Raw genomic sequence first — 13403 nt, 5'->3', positions numbered from 1 at the left:
GTGTTGGATAAGTGGGACTCTACTGTAGTAGTAGTAGTAGTAGTAGTAGTAGTAGTAGTTATTTCGCTGGGGAGGGAGTTCCACACCCTAGGAGCCACCACTGAGAAGGCCCTGTCTCTATCCCCACCAATCGCTCTTGAGAAGGGGGTGGGACTGAGAGCAAGGCCTCCCCAGAAGATCTTAATCTCTTGGATGGTTCATAGACAGAGAAACATTCTGAAAGGTAAGCTGGGCCAGAACTGTTTAGTGCAGTGATTCTCAACCTGGGGTCCCTAGATGTTTTTGGCCTACGACTCCCAGAAATCCCAGCCAGTTTACCAGCTGTTAGGATTTCTAGGAGTTGAAGACCAAAACATCTGGGGACCCCAGGTATAGAACCACTGGTTTAGGGCTTTATAGGCTAAAGCCAGCACTTTGAATTGTGCTCGGTAGTAGACTGGCAGCCAGTGGAGCTGATGTAACAGGGAGGTTGTGTTCTTCCTGTACACCACTTTAATGAGAAATCTGGCTGCCACCCATTGGACCACTTGAAGCTTCCAAACAGTCCTCAAAGGCAACCCCATGTAGAGCACGTTGCAGTAGTCTATTTGAGATATAACAAGAGCATGGACCACCATGGTCAAGTCTGGCTTTGAACTGAAGTGTGTCTACACCAGCGTGGCCAACCATGACATTGAATTAAAGTGTGTCTACTCTATTGAATTAATGCCGTGGGTCGGTGCTATGAAATCGTGGGATTTACAGTTTGGTATTGTAGCAGGGAGCCCCCGGTGGCATAGTGGGTTAAACCTCTGAGCTGACCAAAAGGTTGGCAGTTCAAATCCAGGGAGTGGGGTGAGCTTCTGCTGTTAGGCCCAACTTCTGCCAACCTAGCAGTTTGAAAACATGCAAATGTGAGTAGATTAATAGGTACCTCCCCAGTGGGAAGGTAACAGTGCTGCAAGTGGTCATGCTGGCCACATGGCTTTGGAGGCATCTACGGACAATGCTGGCTCTTCGACTTAGAAATGGAGATGAACACCAACCCCCATAGTCGGATACGACTATACTTAATGTTAGGGGGAAACCTTTATCTTTACCTTAATGCAGCAGGATTCTTTGGCAGAGAAGGCTAACCCATGATTCTATAGAATTGAGCCGTCAAAATGGAATCATACTGCATTAATCCTACAGTGTAGATACAACCTTAGTTGCTGAATGTTACATCAATATTTACATAAACCTAGTGATTCACTGAGTCTACTCTGGTTTGAAAGTAGCAAATGTCATCTTAACCTAGAAATTAATGCTGGCACTTTTTCCTTGAAACAATTCAAATGTCCCTCCCTCCATTCTTGAACTAGATTTTGTTTCTGTCTTTTGTTTGGTTTTGTTCTGTTCTGAGCAATAATGTCATATATTTTGCTTGGATTATCTTGCAGTATCTGGTTTGCAAAAGGAAGCTAGAAAGTAAGAAAGAAGCACTGCTCATCCTTTCCAAGGAATTGGACACATGTCAACAGGAAAGAGATCAGTACAAGCTCATGGCAAACCAACTACGGGAAAAGCACCAATCGCTGAAAAAGAAATACCGTGAACTGATTGTATGTACCTGACTTGAAATTTTTCTGTTAATATTTTCTAATAGAAAAAACACTTTCATTGACATAATGTAACCTAATTAGTTAAGCATTGCCTTGTCACACCTTTTGTTCTGTGTTTTTTTATTAAGTACAGATTGTGCAGTTAGTATTATTTAAAGCACTAATAGGAAGATCTTATACCGTTGAATAAAACAACTCTCTAACAATCAAAATAGAGTGACTGCACTAAACTCCTTCTTAATGTAAACTTGATTACTTTATAAAACCTTGTTATTTTCCCCAGTGACATGTAAAGTGTCTTTTCTTGTAGGATGGAGATCCATCTATTCCCCCAGAGAAAAGAAAACAGGTAGGTTTAATTTCTGTTTAGTGTGTATATAATGTGTTTCCCTGTGTCATTGTCTTTAAAAGACATTATTGAACTGAATTGTGTGTACTGTAGCATTGTATACCTTCCCTGTTCAAGATATTTCATTCAGCAAACAGCACATGCACAAACACGTATAAGTAATGACAGAACAATGTTGAGAAAATCAAATGAGGTTCTTAATAGTGACACATGCAAGTTAGCTACTAAATCTGAAAAACTATTCTGGACATGTAGGTTTTTTAAAAGGGCGTTGAAGCACGAACAGAAGGTTCAAAGCACCAGGAAGAGAGTTCCATAATGCAGGTTGGCACCACTAAATAAAGTCCTGTCTCTTTTACTCATTTATGATGAGCAAAATGTGTAGTCAGGATTTTTGGTTAAAGGAAGTCATTTAAATAAACCAATTAAAGCACTATTTTGAAACCTTCCTGAAAAAAAATTGAACCAGTGTAACTGGTGCAAAAGTGGCATTATATACAGTAGAGTCTCACTTATCCAACATTCGCTTATCCAATGTTCTGGATTATCCAACACATTTTGTTGTCAGTGTTTTAAATACATCGTGATATTTTGGTGCTAAATTTGTAAATACAGTAATTACTACATAGCATTACTGCGTACTGAACTACTTTTTCTGTCAAATTTGTTGTTTAACATGATGTTGCTTAATTTGTAAAATCATAACCTAATTTGATGTTTAATAGGCTTTTCCTTAATCCCTCCTTATTATCCAACATATTTGCTTATCCAACATTCTGCCGGCCTGTTTATGTTGGATAGGTGAGACTCTACTGTACTCAGAACCTAGGGATCCATCTGCATTCCAGCAGGCACGTGTTCTTTATTATTAATGCATTTATTTATTTATTTATTTATTTCTTGTCAAAGGCATTGCATGAAATAAGTTTAAAACTGATAAAATAGAGGGATCACAAGCTGCTAAATAGTTTTAGACCAAAAATGGGCAACAGCAACTGCATTGTCTGTAGCTTTTAACAGTTCTTCCTCTGTGCGTGAGGCAGGGCATTGTGGGCAAGCGTACAGATGCAGAGTAGTTTGTTCTGCTCCAAGTTTGTTCTGCTTCAGAGTTGCACAAGGTGGAGGATGCTTCTTAGTCAGTTGTTCTCAACCTAGGGTCTCCAGATGTTTTTTACCTATAACTCCCAGAAATCCCAGCCAGTTTACCAGCTGTTAGGATTTCTGGGAGTTGAAGGCCAAAAACATCTGGGGACCCTAGGCTGAGGACCACTGTTCTAGGTAGTGCCATTTTTCCAGATTGCCTTTTGATCTGCTAACTCCACTTCTAAGTCTGTTCAGGGACTTCCAAGTTGCCCATTCTTGGTTTGCCCCTGGAAGAAAACCCTCGTGTGGGGCCATCCAGCTGGCATTGCCTGACTTTGCTGCCCAGAGAGATATTCTTGCTGTTGCCAGAGAAACATTTAGAGGAGTGGTGGTTCTCATGAAGCTTTTCCTTGATTTAAGTCTACTGGAGGGGTGTGTGTGCTGATATCCATATAATTGGTGGATTTCACAGTGTTCCACCTTATTTCTCCGCAATTGGCAGCAACTTCCCGTCGCACGTCAGGAGGGGCAATGCCAGCTAGTTTATGAAGTCTATCAACAGGTGTAGGTTTATGACATCCTGTGATTATTCTACATGTCTCATTCAATGCTATATTCACCTGCTTTGCATGGACAGATTTGTGGCATACGGGGCGGGCATACTCAGCAGTTGAGTAAGACAATGCCAGGGCTGATATTCTTATTAATTTTGGATCTGCATCCCATGGGCTATTAGTACATTTCCACAGGATGTTACTTTGTGCAGCTATCTTGTGCTTGGTGTTCGCATAGTGTTTCCTAAATGTTAGTGTTCCATCTAAGGCGACACCAAGATATTTAGTGTGGAAACAGTGTTCAAGCTCTTGACCTTCCCAGGTAACCTTCAGTTTCCTGTTGGCTTCACAATTACTTAGATGGAAAGCACACACTTGTGTCTTGGCAGGGTTAGGCTTCAGGTGGTTATCTTTGTAGTAGCTGGAGAGATCTTTCAGAGCATTAGTAAGTTGGTTTTCAACTTTTTCAAAGTCTTCTGCTTGTGTTGTTAGGCTGCAGTCATCAGCGTATATAAAGCTCTTTGTGAGTGGTGGTTGTGGCTGATTATTAGTAAAGATGCTAAACTAGGTTGGTGAAAGAATGCTGCCTTGATACCATTCTTTTGCCTCCTCCATCTACTTTTTCTGCTCTAGAACTCCACATAGAAGCTGAAGTTTTCTAGGAGGATCTGGATAGTTTTTTAAAATTGTATCCCAGGTGATATGGTGGACTTTATGCAGCAATTTCCTATGTTGCACTGTGTCATAGACTGCTGTAAGATCAACAAAAACTGTTCCCGTAATGCAACTTTTATCATAGCCTTTCTTGATATACTCAGTCAAGTTAAGAATTTGAGCTGTATAATTTTTTCCTGGTCTGAAACCTGCTTATTGCGCATCAGGCTGGGCTTCAATAACAGGGCCTGGTTGATTTAATAGCACCCTCTCATATATTTTATACAGATGACATAAGAGAGAGAGATTGGTTGGTAGTTCTTGGCGTTGGAGGCATCTTTACCGGGTTTTAAAATTGCAATAATCTTAGTTTTCCTCCATTGTCTGGAAATCTGTTTGTGTGCTAAGCATTACATTTAGATGCTGCCATTCTCCAGGTGTGGGGCCCAATGCATCCAAATACACACTATATTATATCATTGATGTATTATCAACTATTGTTTTCAAAGAAAACAAAGCAATTGAGAATAATCAATAAGCTTTCATCACTCGAATGCCCAACGGATGACATTTTGTTTTGTCATGGAGACATTTAGACACATGTGCATTCATTCAGCTACATGAGTTGAAGAAAATTAAATATTTTGGGGGAAATAACACCAAATAATTAAATGTAGTACCTTTAGCCAGGCCAGTGGAAACAAATACTAGAGCAAGTATATATTACAATTAGATAGAGTAATAATGTGGCCATCATGATATAGTGGTTTGAGCGTTGTATTACAACTTTGGAAGGAAGGATTTAATTTTCCACTCGGTCATGGAAATCCACTGACTGATCTTGGGTGAGTTACACACTCTCAGCCCCAGAAAACTCAGTGACAGGTTCACCATAAGTCGGAAATGACTTGAAAGTGCACAACAACAACAAGAAGCATGGTCTCTTTGTGTGTCTATAACCATGTATGAAGGGAGGAAGATTCAAAAGATAAAAGCCAGCCAATTTAAGGACAGGAGAGACAAAGGAAGAAATATCAGGAAAAATCATACAGGGTTTTGTTGAATTATAATATAGAATAGAGTTGGGAAATTGGTAGTTTTCAGATAACTGGATTGGGCAGAAACACCATTCGGAAACAGTTTTGATTGAGACAGCTGGAACTGCAAGTGATCTGAAGATGAAAAATCTGTCAGTGTCCATTTTGATATTAGCATGAAAATTTACATTTCCCTGCCCATTGCACGAGCATCAGTTTTTGGGATGTGTGTAAATAAAGTAAATATTTATAATGTTCTTACAAAAATTATAAATATCCATTGCTTTTTCATTCAAATGAAGCAAAACTTTACATTATAGTTCCCAGAGTTTGGAAAATACAGTAGAGTCTCTCTTATCCAAGCTAAAAGGGCTGGCAGAAGCTTGGATAAGCAAATATCTTGGATAATAAGGAGGGATTAAGGAAAAGCCTATTAAACATCAAATTAGGTTATGATTTTACAAATTAAGGACCAAAACTTCATGTTATACAACAAATTTGACAGAAAAAGTAGTTCAATATGCCGTACTGTTATGTTGTAATTACTGTATTTACGAATTTAGCACCAAAATATCACGATATATTGAAAACATTGACTACAAAAATGGCTTGGATAATCCAGAAACTTGGATAAGCGAGGCTTGGATAAGTGAGGCTCTACTGTAGTGACTTCTGATTAGAGGTTATGAGAAAAAATATCGGAGAGTACTATTTCGAAGCTGGCATATTGGTTAGCAGTCCGGGATGCATACAAATAATTACACTATGTAACACAATTTTTGTTCCGGGGTTATAAATATCATTTCCTCATTGGTTTTATCATAAAAACATGGAAAAAGTTTATTAACTGCAAAAACGTTGGTTTTGCAGGACATCCTGCTGCACATTTTGCTATAGTTTTCAATGAATATCTCATAGTAGGTAAAGGTTAAAGGTAAAGGTTTTCCCCTGACGTTAAGTCCAGTCGTGACCGACTCTGGGGGTTGGTGTTCATCTCCATTTCTAAGCTGAAGAGTCGGTGTTGTCCATAGACACCTCCAAAGTCATGTGGCCGGCATGACTGCATGGACTGCCGTTACCTTCCCTTGTGGTAGCCACAAAAACAAAGTTTCTAGAGTATAGCAACTACTGCACAATTAAACAGGAAATAACACTTTTGAACCAGGAACAGCTTTAAAAGTTTATTTTACATAGTGTTTTTTTAAAAACTGTATTCTTATGGGTCTTCAGCATAGGAGAGGTGTTGTTTGGTTTTCCTAATGCATGTGTTCACACAGCTGTTGGGAATCTGCGCTGTAGCAGTGTTAATAAATATAGGGGTTTTTTTTTCACTGATAAAATAGATGATAATTTCTACCATCTATCTCTGCTTGATTTGTTGGGAATATTCATCCCAGAGCTTTAAAAGCATTTCCGCCATCACTTGAAAATTAATGGATGAAAGTTTGTTTCTATATCTGAAATGTAGTGCTAGCAGAGATCATCAATTTGTTTGGTTGATATTGAGCTCAAGGGTCTCTTACTAAGCAAAGCAGGTTTTACTGTATTAAGCTGGGTGCCAGATTCATCCAAAACCATTGAAGTAGAAATTGCAATAAAAATTGCTATCAATCACACTTCTGAAGAGCACTTGATGTTTCATCAGATTTTTCTACCTGTTCCCCTTTATTCCAGTTGTCTAACTTGAAATGTATGCTTAAACACTGGAAAATAATGCAAGTGTCTTGGAGATTTGAGCATGATTTGAACCTTTCTGTCTAAACAGCTTTCATACTGTTGTTACTCACCTCTTCATTTCCCTCCTCACCCGTAACCTAGTTTACGGGATAGGGGCTGTGAAGTGGGATGACAACTTGTGTGTGCCAGCTAAGATTTATGTGCAGAGCACATAAGGGTGCATTATGTTGGTGTTGCTATCCATCATGGTCACAGTAGTCTGAAGCAAAATAACTTTTGTGGCAGGAGTTCAGAAAGTATGTTACAGGAATTGAATCTTAGGGCAGTGGTTGGTTTCAGGAAAGGATTATTTAGGATATGGGTTTCCTGGTTTAAATTCCTCTCAGGTGGTTAATGAGAGATTGGATCAATGTGCCATCTGGCAAGCGTTCTTTGGCTTAGTTGAGTTCCTCCTTCTGAAAAGACTTCAAATTAATATGTTTTATCACTTTGATACTAATTGAGCCCATTTTTCAGAACGCACTTGCAGGGAAACCCACAAAATGCTACCTAGCTTTCTACTAAACATTTCCATAAAAACAAAAGTAAACAGCAGACCTTTCAAGTGGCTACAATAAATCCTCTCCTCTTTATTATGAGGGTTATCCAGAAAGTAGATTATGTTTTGGAATTAAAAATGAACAAAGTATAGGAGAAAACATTTACCATATGCAGTTGAAAGCCACACCCAAATATCACTTCTCAACATAGTCACCATTCAAATCTAGGCACTTATCATAGCGATGAATGAGCTTGGCAATGGCTTCCCCACAAAACTCTGCCGCTTGCATCCTCAACCAGCTGGTCACCCCTTCCCTCAGCTGTGCATCATCGCCAAAACGCTGCATTGCCAGACACCCCCCATTGTTGGTAGTCGCTCGGTGCAAGGCCCGGACTGCAAGCGGATGAGGAAACAACTCCCACCCAAAAGACTCCAGAATTTCATGTGTGCAACCCGTTCCCATGAAACAGCAAAATCCCCACACTCAACTTTCCCTCACGCTCGTCCTGGATCGCTCTTCTAAGGTTTTGCAAAGTTTGGCAATACCTTTCTGAGTTTATCATCATGCCTTGTTCCAGGAAGTCCACAAGAAGCACACCTTTCCTGTCCCAAAAAACGGTCACCATAACCTTCCTTGCCGATATCGTTTGCAAACATTTGCAAAACCTTAGAAGAGTGATCCAGGACGAATATGAGGTTTTGTGGGGAAGGAGTTGCCAAGCTCATTCAACGCTATGATAAGTGCCTAGATTTGAATGGCGACTATGTTGAGAAGTGGTATTTTGGTGTGGCTTTCAATTGCATATGGTAAATGTTTTCTCCTATACTTTGTTCATTTTTAATTTCAAAACGTAATCTACTTTCTGGATAACCCTCGTATTTTTCCTGATTTTTTTTACTCAGTGAATGAAGGCAATTATGATTATATCTGTATGGATAATTTTAGGAATTATCAGGGAAACTATATGTGGAAAAAGTGCAGTGTTATCAAGGCTGCACCTTAGGACCTTATCACATTCGCCATGAGTTGTGAAAAATCTGGCAGGACCTGGCAACAGACATAGGAAACCCATTGCCCCACACCCTGCATCACCTGCCTTCCTTCTAACCTCATCTCACGGAGAAAGCATCACTGTCCTGCTTCCCACTGTTGTTTTTGAAGCCACCCGTGTGGCCGCCACTGACACCTATGCCAATTTCACCCTGCCTCAGGCATGGAGCCCCGTTGGAAGTAGATCAATATCATATGATGGTAGATGGTGGGCTCCATGCCTGAAGAGGAGTGAAATCAGTGTAGGACTGGCAGTTTTGCCCATCTGATGAGGTGGTTAGGCAGCAGGCTGATGAGGATTCAGCTAGGATTCAGAAGTTAAGAAGCAAGCCAGACATCAGAACTAAGGTAAATCAGTCTGGCAAGAACCTCATTATAAGATCAAGTAGGAAGCTAGAACTCAGGACCAAAGAGCAACCAAGGCAGCAGAAATATACATCCACTCAATGGGGCCTTGTTGACAGTAGACTAAATTAAAATGTAAATGCCTCTTATATTCCTTTCTGGGTATAGTTAATCCATTGTCTGATGCTACTTCACACAAAAGCTGCCGCGCACAGTCTAACGGCAGCAGGCACATGTTTTTTTTGTTATTATTGCATTTATTTATTTATTTATTTATTTCGTGTTAAAAGCATTGAATAAAATAAGTTTAAAACTAATAAAATAAAGGGATCACAAGCTGCTAAATAGTTTTAGACCAAAAACGGGCAACAGCAACTGCATTGTCTGTGGCTTTAAACAGTTCTTCCTCTGTGCATGAGGCAGGGCATTGTGGGCAAGAGTTGTTTGTTCTGATGCTACTTTACACAAAAGCTGCCACGTACAATCTAACAGTGGGAGAGGGGTGGATGTAAATCTCAGCAAGAAGAAAACTAATCTGAATTTGAATTTTATCGAAAATCCAAAGACTTGTTTCCTAAGCTTGGAATGAGCTAAGTGATTAATTGTTAAGTAATTGATATTTTTATCACAATTTCACCCAACTCAGTAGATTTCCCAATTAAGGCTGACATTTGTAAAAAAATCTTTAGGGTATTTGGTTGTTAAGAAGTTGTTAGAATTTATTAGGGTGGGTGCCTCTTCCTCTGTCAAATTAAGTTTAATGGGATTATAAGCTGCCTCCGGAGAAGTATTACCGTGTTTCCCCGAAAATAAGACAGTGTCTTATATTAATTTTTGCTCCCAAAGATGTGCTAGGTCTTATTTTCAGGGGATGTCTTATTTTTCCATGAAGAAGAATTCACATTTATTGTCGAACAAAAAAATGAACGTTTATTATATACTGTACAGTAGTTTTCATCACAAACCAGCATAACCAGACAAACTGTGAATCCTATCAAGAATTTCTTGTTACTACCATTATTTCTATGGTACATACATTTACCGATCCTGCATGCTCTGGTGTTCTGTTAGGTGGGCATGCTTCCAAACAAAAACTTTGCTAGGTCTTACTTTCGGGGGAGGCCTTATATTTAGCAATTCAGCAAAACCTCTACTAGGTCTTACTTTCTGGGGATGTCTTATTTTAGGGGAAACAGGGTGGGACTTGAGAAAATGAATCACAGGGCACTTTTGGTAGGAAGGCTAGAAAGAGAACTTTCTGAAGCCTAAGTTAAGAACAGAAGACAAAAAACCATTTAAAGAACAGAATTTTTAAAAAATGGGTCTTGGAGCAGAATGGGATTATAGGACAAAGATGTAGTTGAAAACCAAAGACCATATGTAGTCAGGGTCTTTTCAGAAAGCCAGTCCTTTCTCTATCCTTTCCATGTTGCCTTTTTAAAATACTTCCTTCTTTTTTTAAAAAAATAATTATTATAAGGTGAGATAGATGCAGAGAATCATGGGCTTGTCATATTTCTCAGCATCTGAGCTGTAGATGACAAAATTTGGAATTTCTGGATCCTGCATGCAAACGATTTGCTTTGCCATTGATTTGAGGACTTCACCATGTGATTGTAAATGAGCAGGCAGAAAGGATACATTGATTGATTTCTGCCGAAAAATATTCTGCATATGCTTAGAGGCTCTCAAAATATTCTCCGTTGTTGATTCACTGCCTGATCTTTGAATGTACTGATTTCTCACTGCATTTATAGTGTATCAGTATTCTCTAATATTATTCTTTCTTCATCTTTAATAAACAATGCATTTAAATAATGAGTGAAGGTAAATCAGATATTCAGTTAGAGAATAAATCAGTATCCTGTAACTGAAACACATTATTCCTTTTTCTTCTTTAATAAACAACACAATTAAATCACTTAATTTAATTGAAGAATATATATGAGATCCCATGTTTTAAGACAACCATTCCAACATGACAGTGGCCGCAAATAATTAAATGTAGCATCAGGCCATCTTTCCCAGGCAAAAATCATTATTGGTTTTGTAGTCCATATAAGAAAAGAAATTCTAGGTTCGGGAAAGGCAACTTTAAAATAATTAAAAAATGATTTTGAGGGAACCAATAATAAAATATGTCCCTAGGATCAGCTATGCCAACCTCTATGCCATTTTCTCTAAATTCCATGGTACATTCCCAAACTAAAATATCAGAGAACAAGTGTTATATCAGATATCCTCTAAGATTCAAAATAAATTTGTTGTTTAGTATTTTATGGGAAACAATTACATGAAAAATAAGTTGGAAGCTATATGTTCCTTCCCTCAAATTCTGCTCTATAGCTAGAGCTTTGTTTTTGAAAGGGAAATATTTATTAGATTATCTTTTGAACAAAGGGAGAAACTCAGCATTTTCTAACCCAGAATAAACTACCGTACTTGTCAGTATCCCTCTTATGCCTTCTTTAGTGCTATTAAGATATATGATTCCTAAAGATTGAATAAAATAAAACATAGGCCCCATCTACACTGACCATTTAATGCAGTTTTAAATTAGGACAACAAATTCTTACAAAAGTATGCGATAGAAAGCCCTTCTGCATCAGGGCTCTGTGGTTTGTGTAATCATCACCCAGCCCCAAACTGGATTTCCTTCCAATCTAACCATCTGCAAGTGGTTTCATGTAGTGTAGGGGGGAAAACAGAATCCCAAGGCACACCACAAGTCAGTGGCAAAGGGGTGGAAAAGTAATCTCTAGCTCCATCTTCTGGAGGGACCAGAGAAACAGTAAAGTTGTACTTCCAAGCCCCATCCTAGTGAACTTAGGGCCCTTCCACACAGCTATATAATCCAGCATACCAAGGCAGAAAATCCCACAATATCTGCTTTGAACTGGGTTATCCAAGTCCACACTGCCATAAGATTAAAGGGACATTAACAGATATCAAAAGCTGCTGAGAGGTCCAGCAGAACCAATAGGGGCTATTCTCAATATCCAGTTCTTGGATGTAAGTCATCCACCAAGGTGACCAAAAACATCTCTGTCCCATAACCCAACCTAAAGCCAGACTGAGACAGAAGTAGGTAATCTACCCAATACAGGAATTCCTGGAGCTGAGAGGTCACCACAGACTCTAGAACCTTGCTCAACAGTGAAATATTGTAAACTAGAGAATATAATAGAATCAGGGAAATCCTCCCATACAGATCTTATTGGAATCCTGTTTTCTAGGAAATAGGAATTAATCACTCACACATGCAGTACCCTCTCTGGCCAGGAGAATCAAATGTGTTCTTTATATGCAGTAGCTCTTGCCTTTCTAAGGATCCTGTTCACATACTTTAACAAATAGAAAAGTAACAATGGGGCATGCAGAGACCAGAGTTACATCCGCCAAATCCATGTCATAAAATCATAGAATATGATATTTGAAGAGACTACATGGGACATCCATTCCGACCCCCTGTAATGCAGGAAAAGCACACTCAAAAGTACCCCTGAAAGATGGCCATCCAGACTCTGTTTAAAAGCCTACAAAGGAGGAGATTCCACCACACTCCAAGGCAGAGAAATCCATTGTTGAACAGCTCTTACAGTTAGGAAGTTCTTCCTAATGTTCAGGTGGAATCTCCTTTCCTGTAAGCTCTGAGTCCTAATCTCCAAGGCAGCAGAAAACAAGCCTGCTCCCTCTTCCTTTAACATATTTAAACATGGCGATCATGCCTCAACCTTCTCTTCTGCAGACTAAACATACCCAGTTCTTAAAGCCGATCATCATAGGTAATCTTCAGGCCTTTAATCATTTTAGTCACCCTCCTCTGGACACCTTGTCAATATCTCTTTTAAACTGTTGTGCCCAAAACTGGACACAGTGTTATTTCAGGTGATATCTGACCAAAGCAAATAAAGGGGAAACATTTCTTACCTTGATCTAGACCAGTGGTTCCCAACCTTTGATCCACCAGGGGTTTAGGACTTCAACTCCCAGAGATCCCATCCAGCTCACCAACTGCTAGGAATTGTGGGAGCTGAAGTCCAAAACACCTGGAGAACCAAAAGTTGAGAACCACAGATCTAGACACTATACTCCTTTTGGCGCTGCTCAAAATCCCATTGGCTTTTTAGTTGCTGCATCACATTGTTGGCTCATGTTTAACTTGTTGTTCACTAAGACTCCAAGATCTTTTTCACATGCATTGTTGTCGAGCTAGACGTAATCCATCCTGTATGTTTGAATTTCATTTTTCCTACCTAAGTGTCATATCTTACGTTTTTCTCTGTTGAAATTCATTTTGTTAGTTTTGGCCCAGCTCTCTAATCTGTTACGGCCAATTTGACTTCTGATCCTGTCTTCTTGAGCATTAGCTATTCCTCTTAATTTGGTGTCATCTGCCAGCTTGATAAACATGCCATCTAAACCTTAATCCAAGTCATTAATGACAATATTGAACAGCACTGGGCCCAGGACCGAACTCCGTGGCATTCCACTACTTACATCTTTATTTCACTGTCATCTGCAATATC

The 13403-nt window shown here is 39.3% G+C and overlaps 1 protein-coding gene across 2 annotated transcripts in view; it reads left to right on the top strand.

The window, feature by feature from the left end:
* The window catches only part of ccdc149 (coiled-coil domain containing 149), a 109697-nt gene that overhangs the window by 37859 nt on the left and 58435 nt on the right, over positions 1-13403 (top strand). For both annotated transcript variants that reach the window (XM_062982171.1, XM_062982172.1), the window contains exons 2-3: positions 1422-1583; positions 1894-1932. In XM_062982171.1, the coding sequence (XP_062838241.1) occupies positions 1422-1583; positions 1894-1932 (201 nt within the window). The remainder of the gene's footprint in view (positions 1-1421; positions 1584-1893; positions 1933-13403) is intronic.

This window comes from Anolis carolinensis, chromosome 5 (genome assembly GCF_035594765.1).
Source record: "Anolis carolinensis isolate JA03-04 chromosome 5, rAnoCar3.1.pri, whole genome shotgun sequence".
Classification (NCBI taxonomy): Eukaryota; Metazoa; Chordata; class Lepidosauria; order Squamata; family Dactyloidae; genus Anolis; species Anolis carolinensis.
Note: the sequence above shows the minus strand (reverse complement) of the source record. Positions and strands in the feature narration are given on the sequence as shown.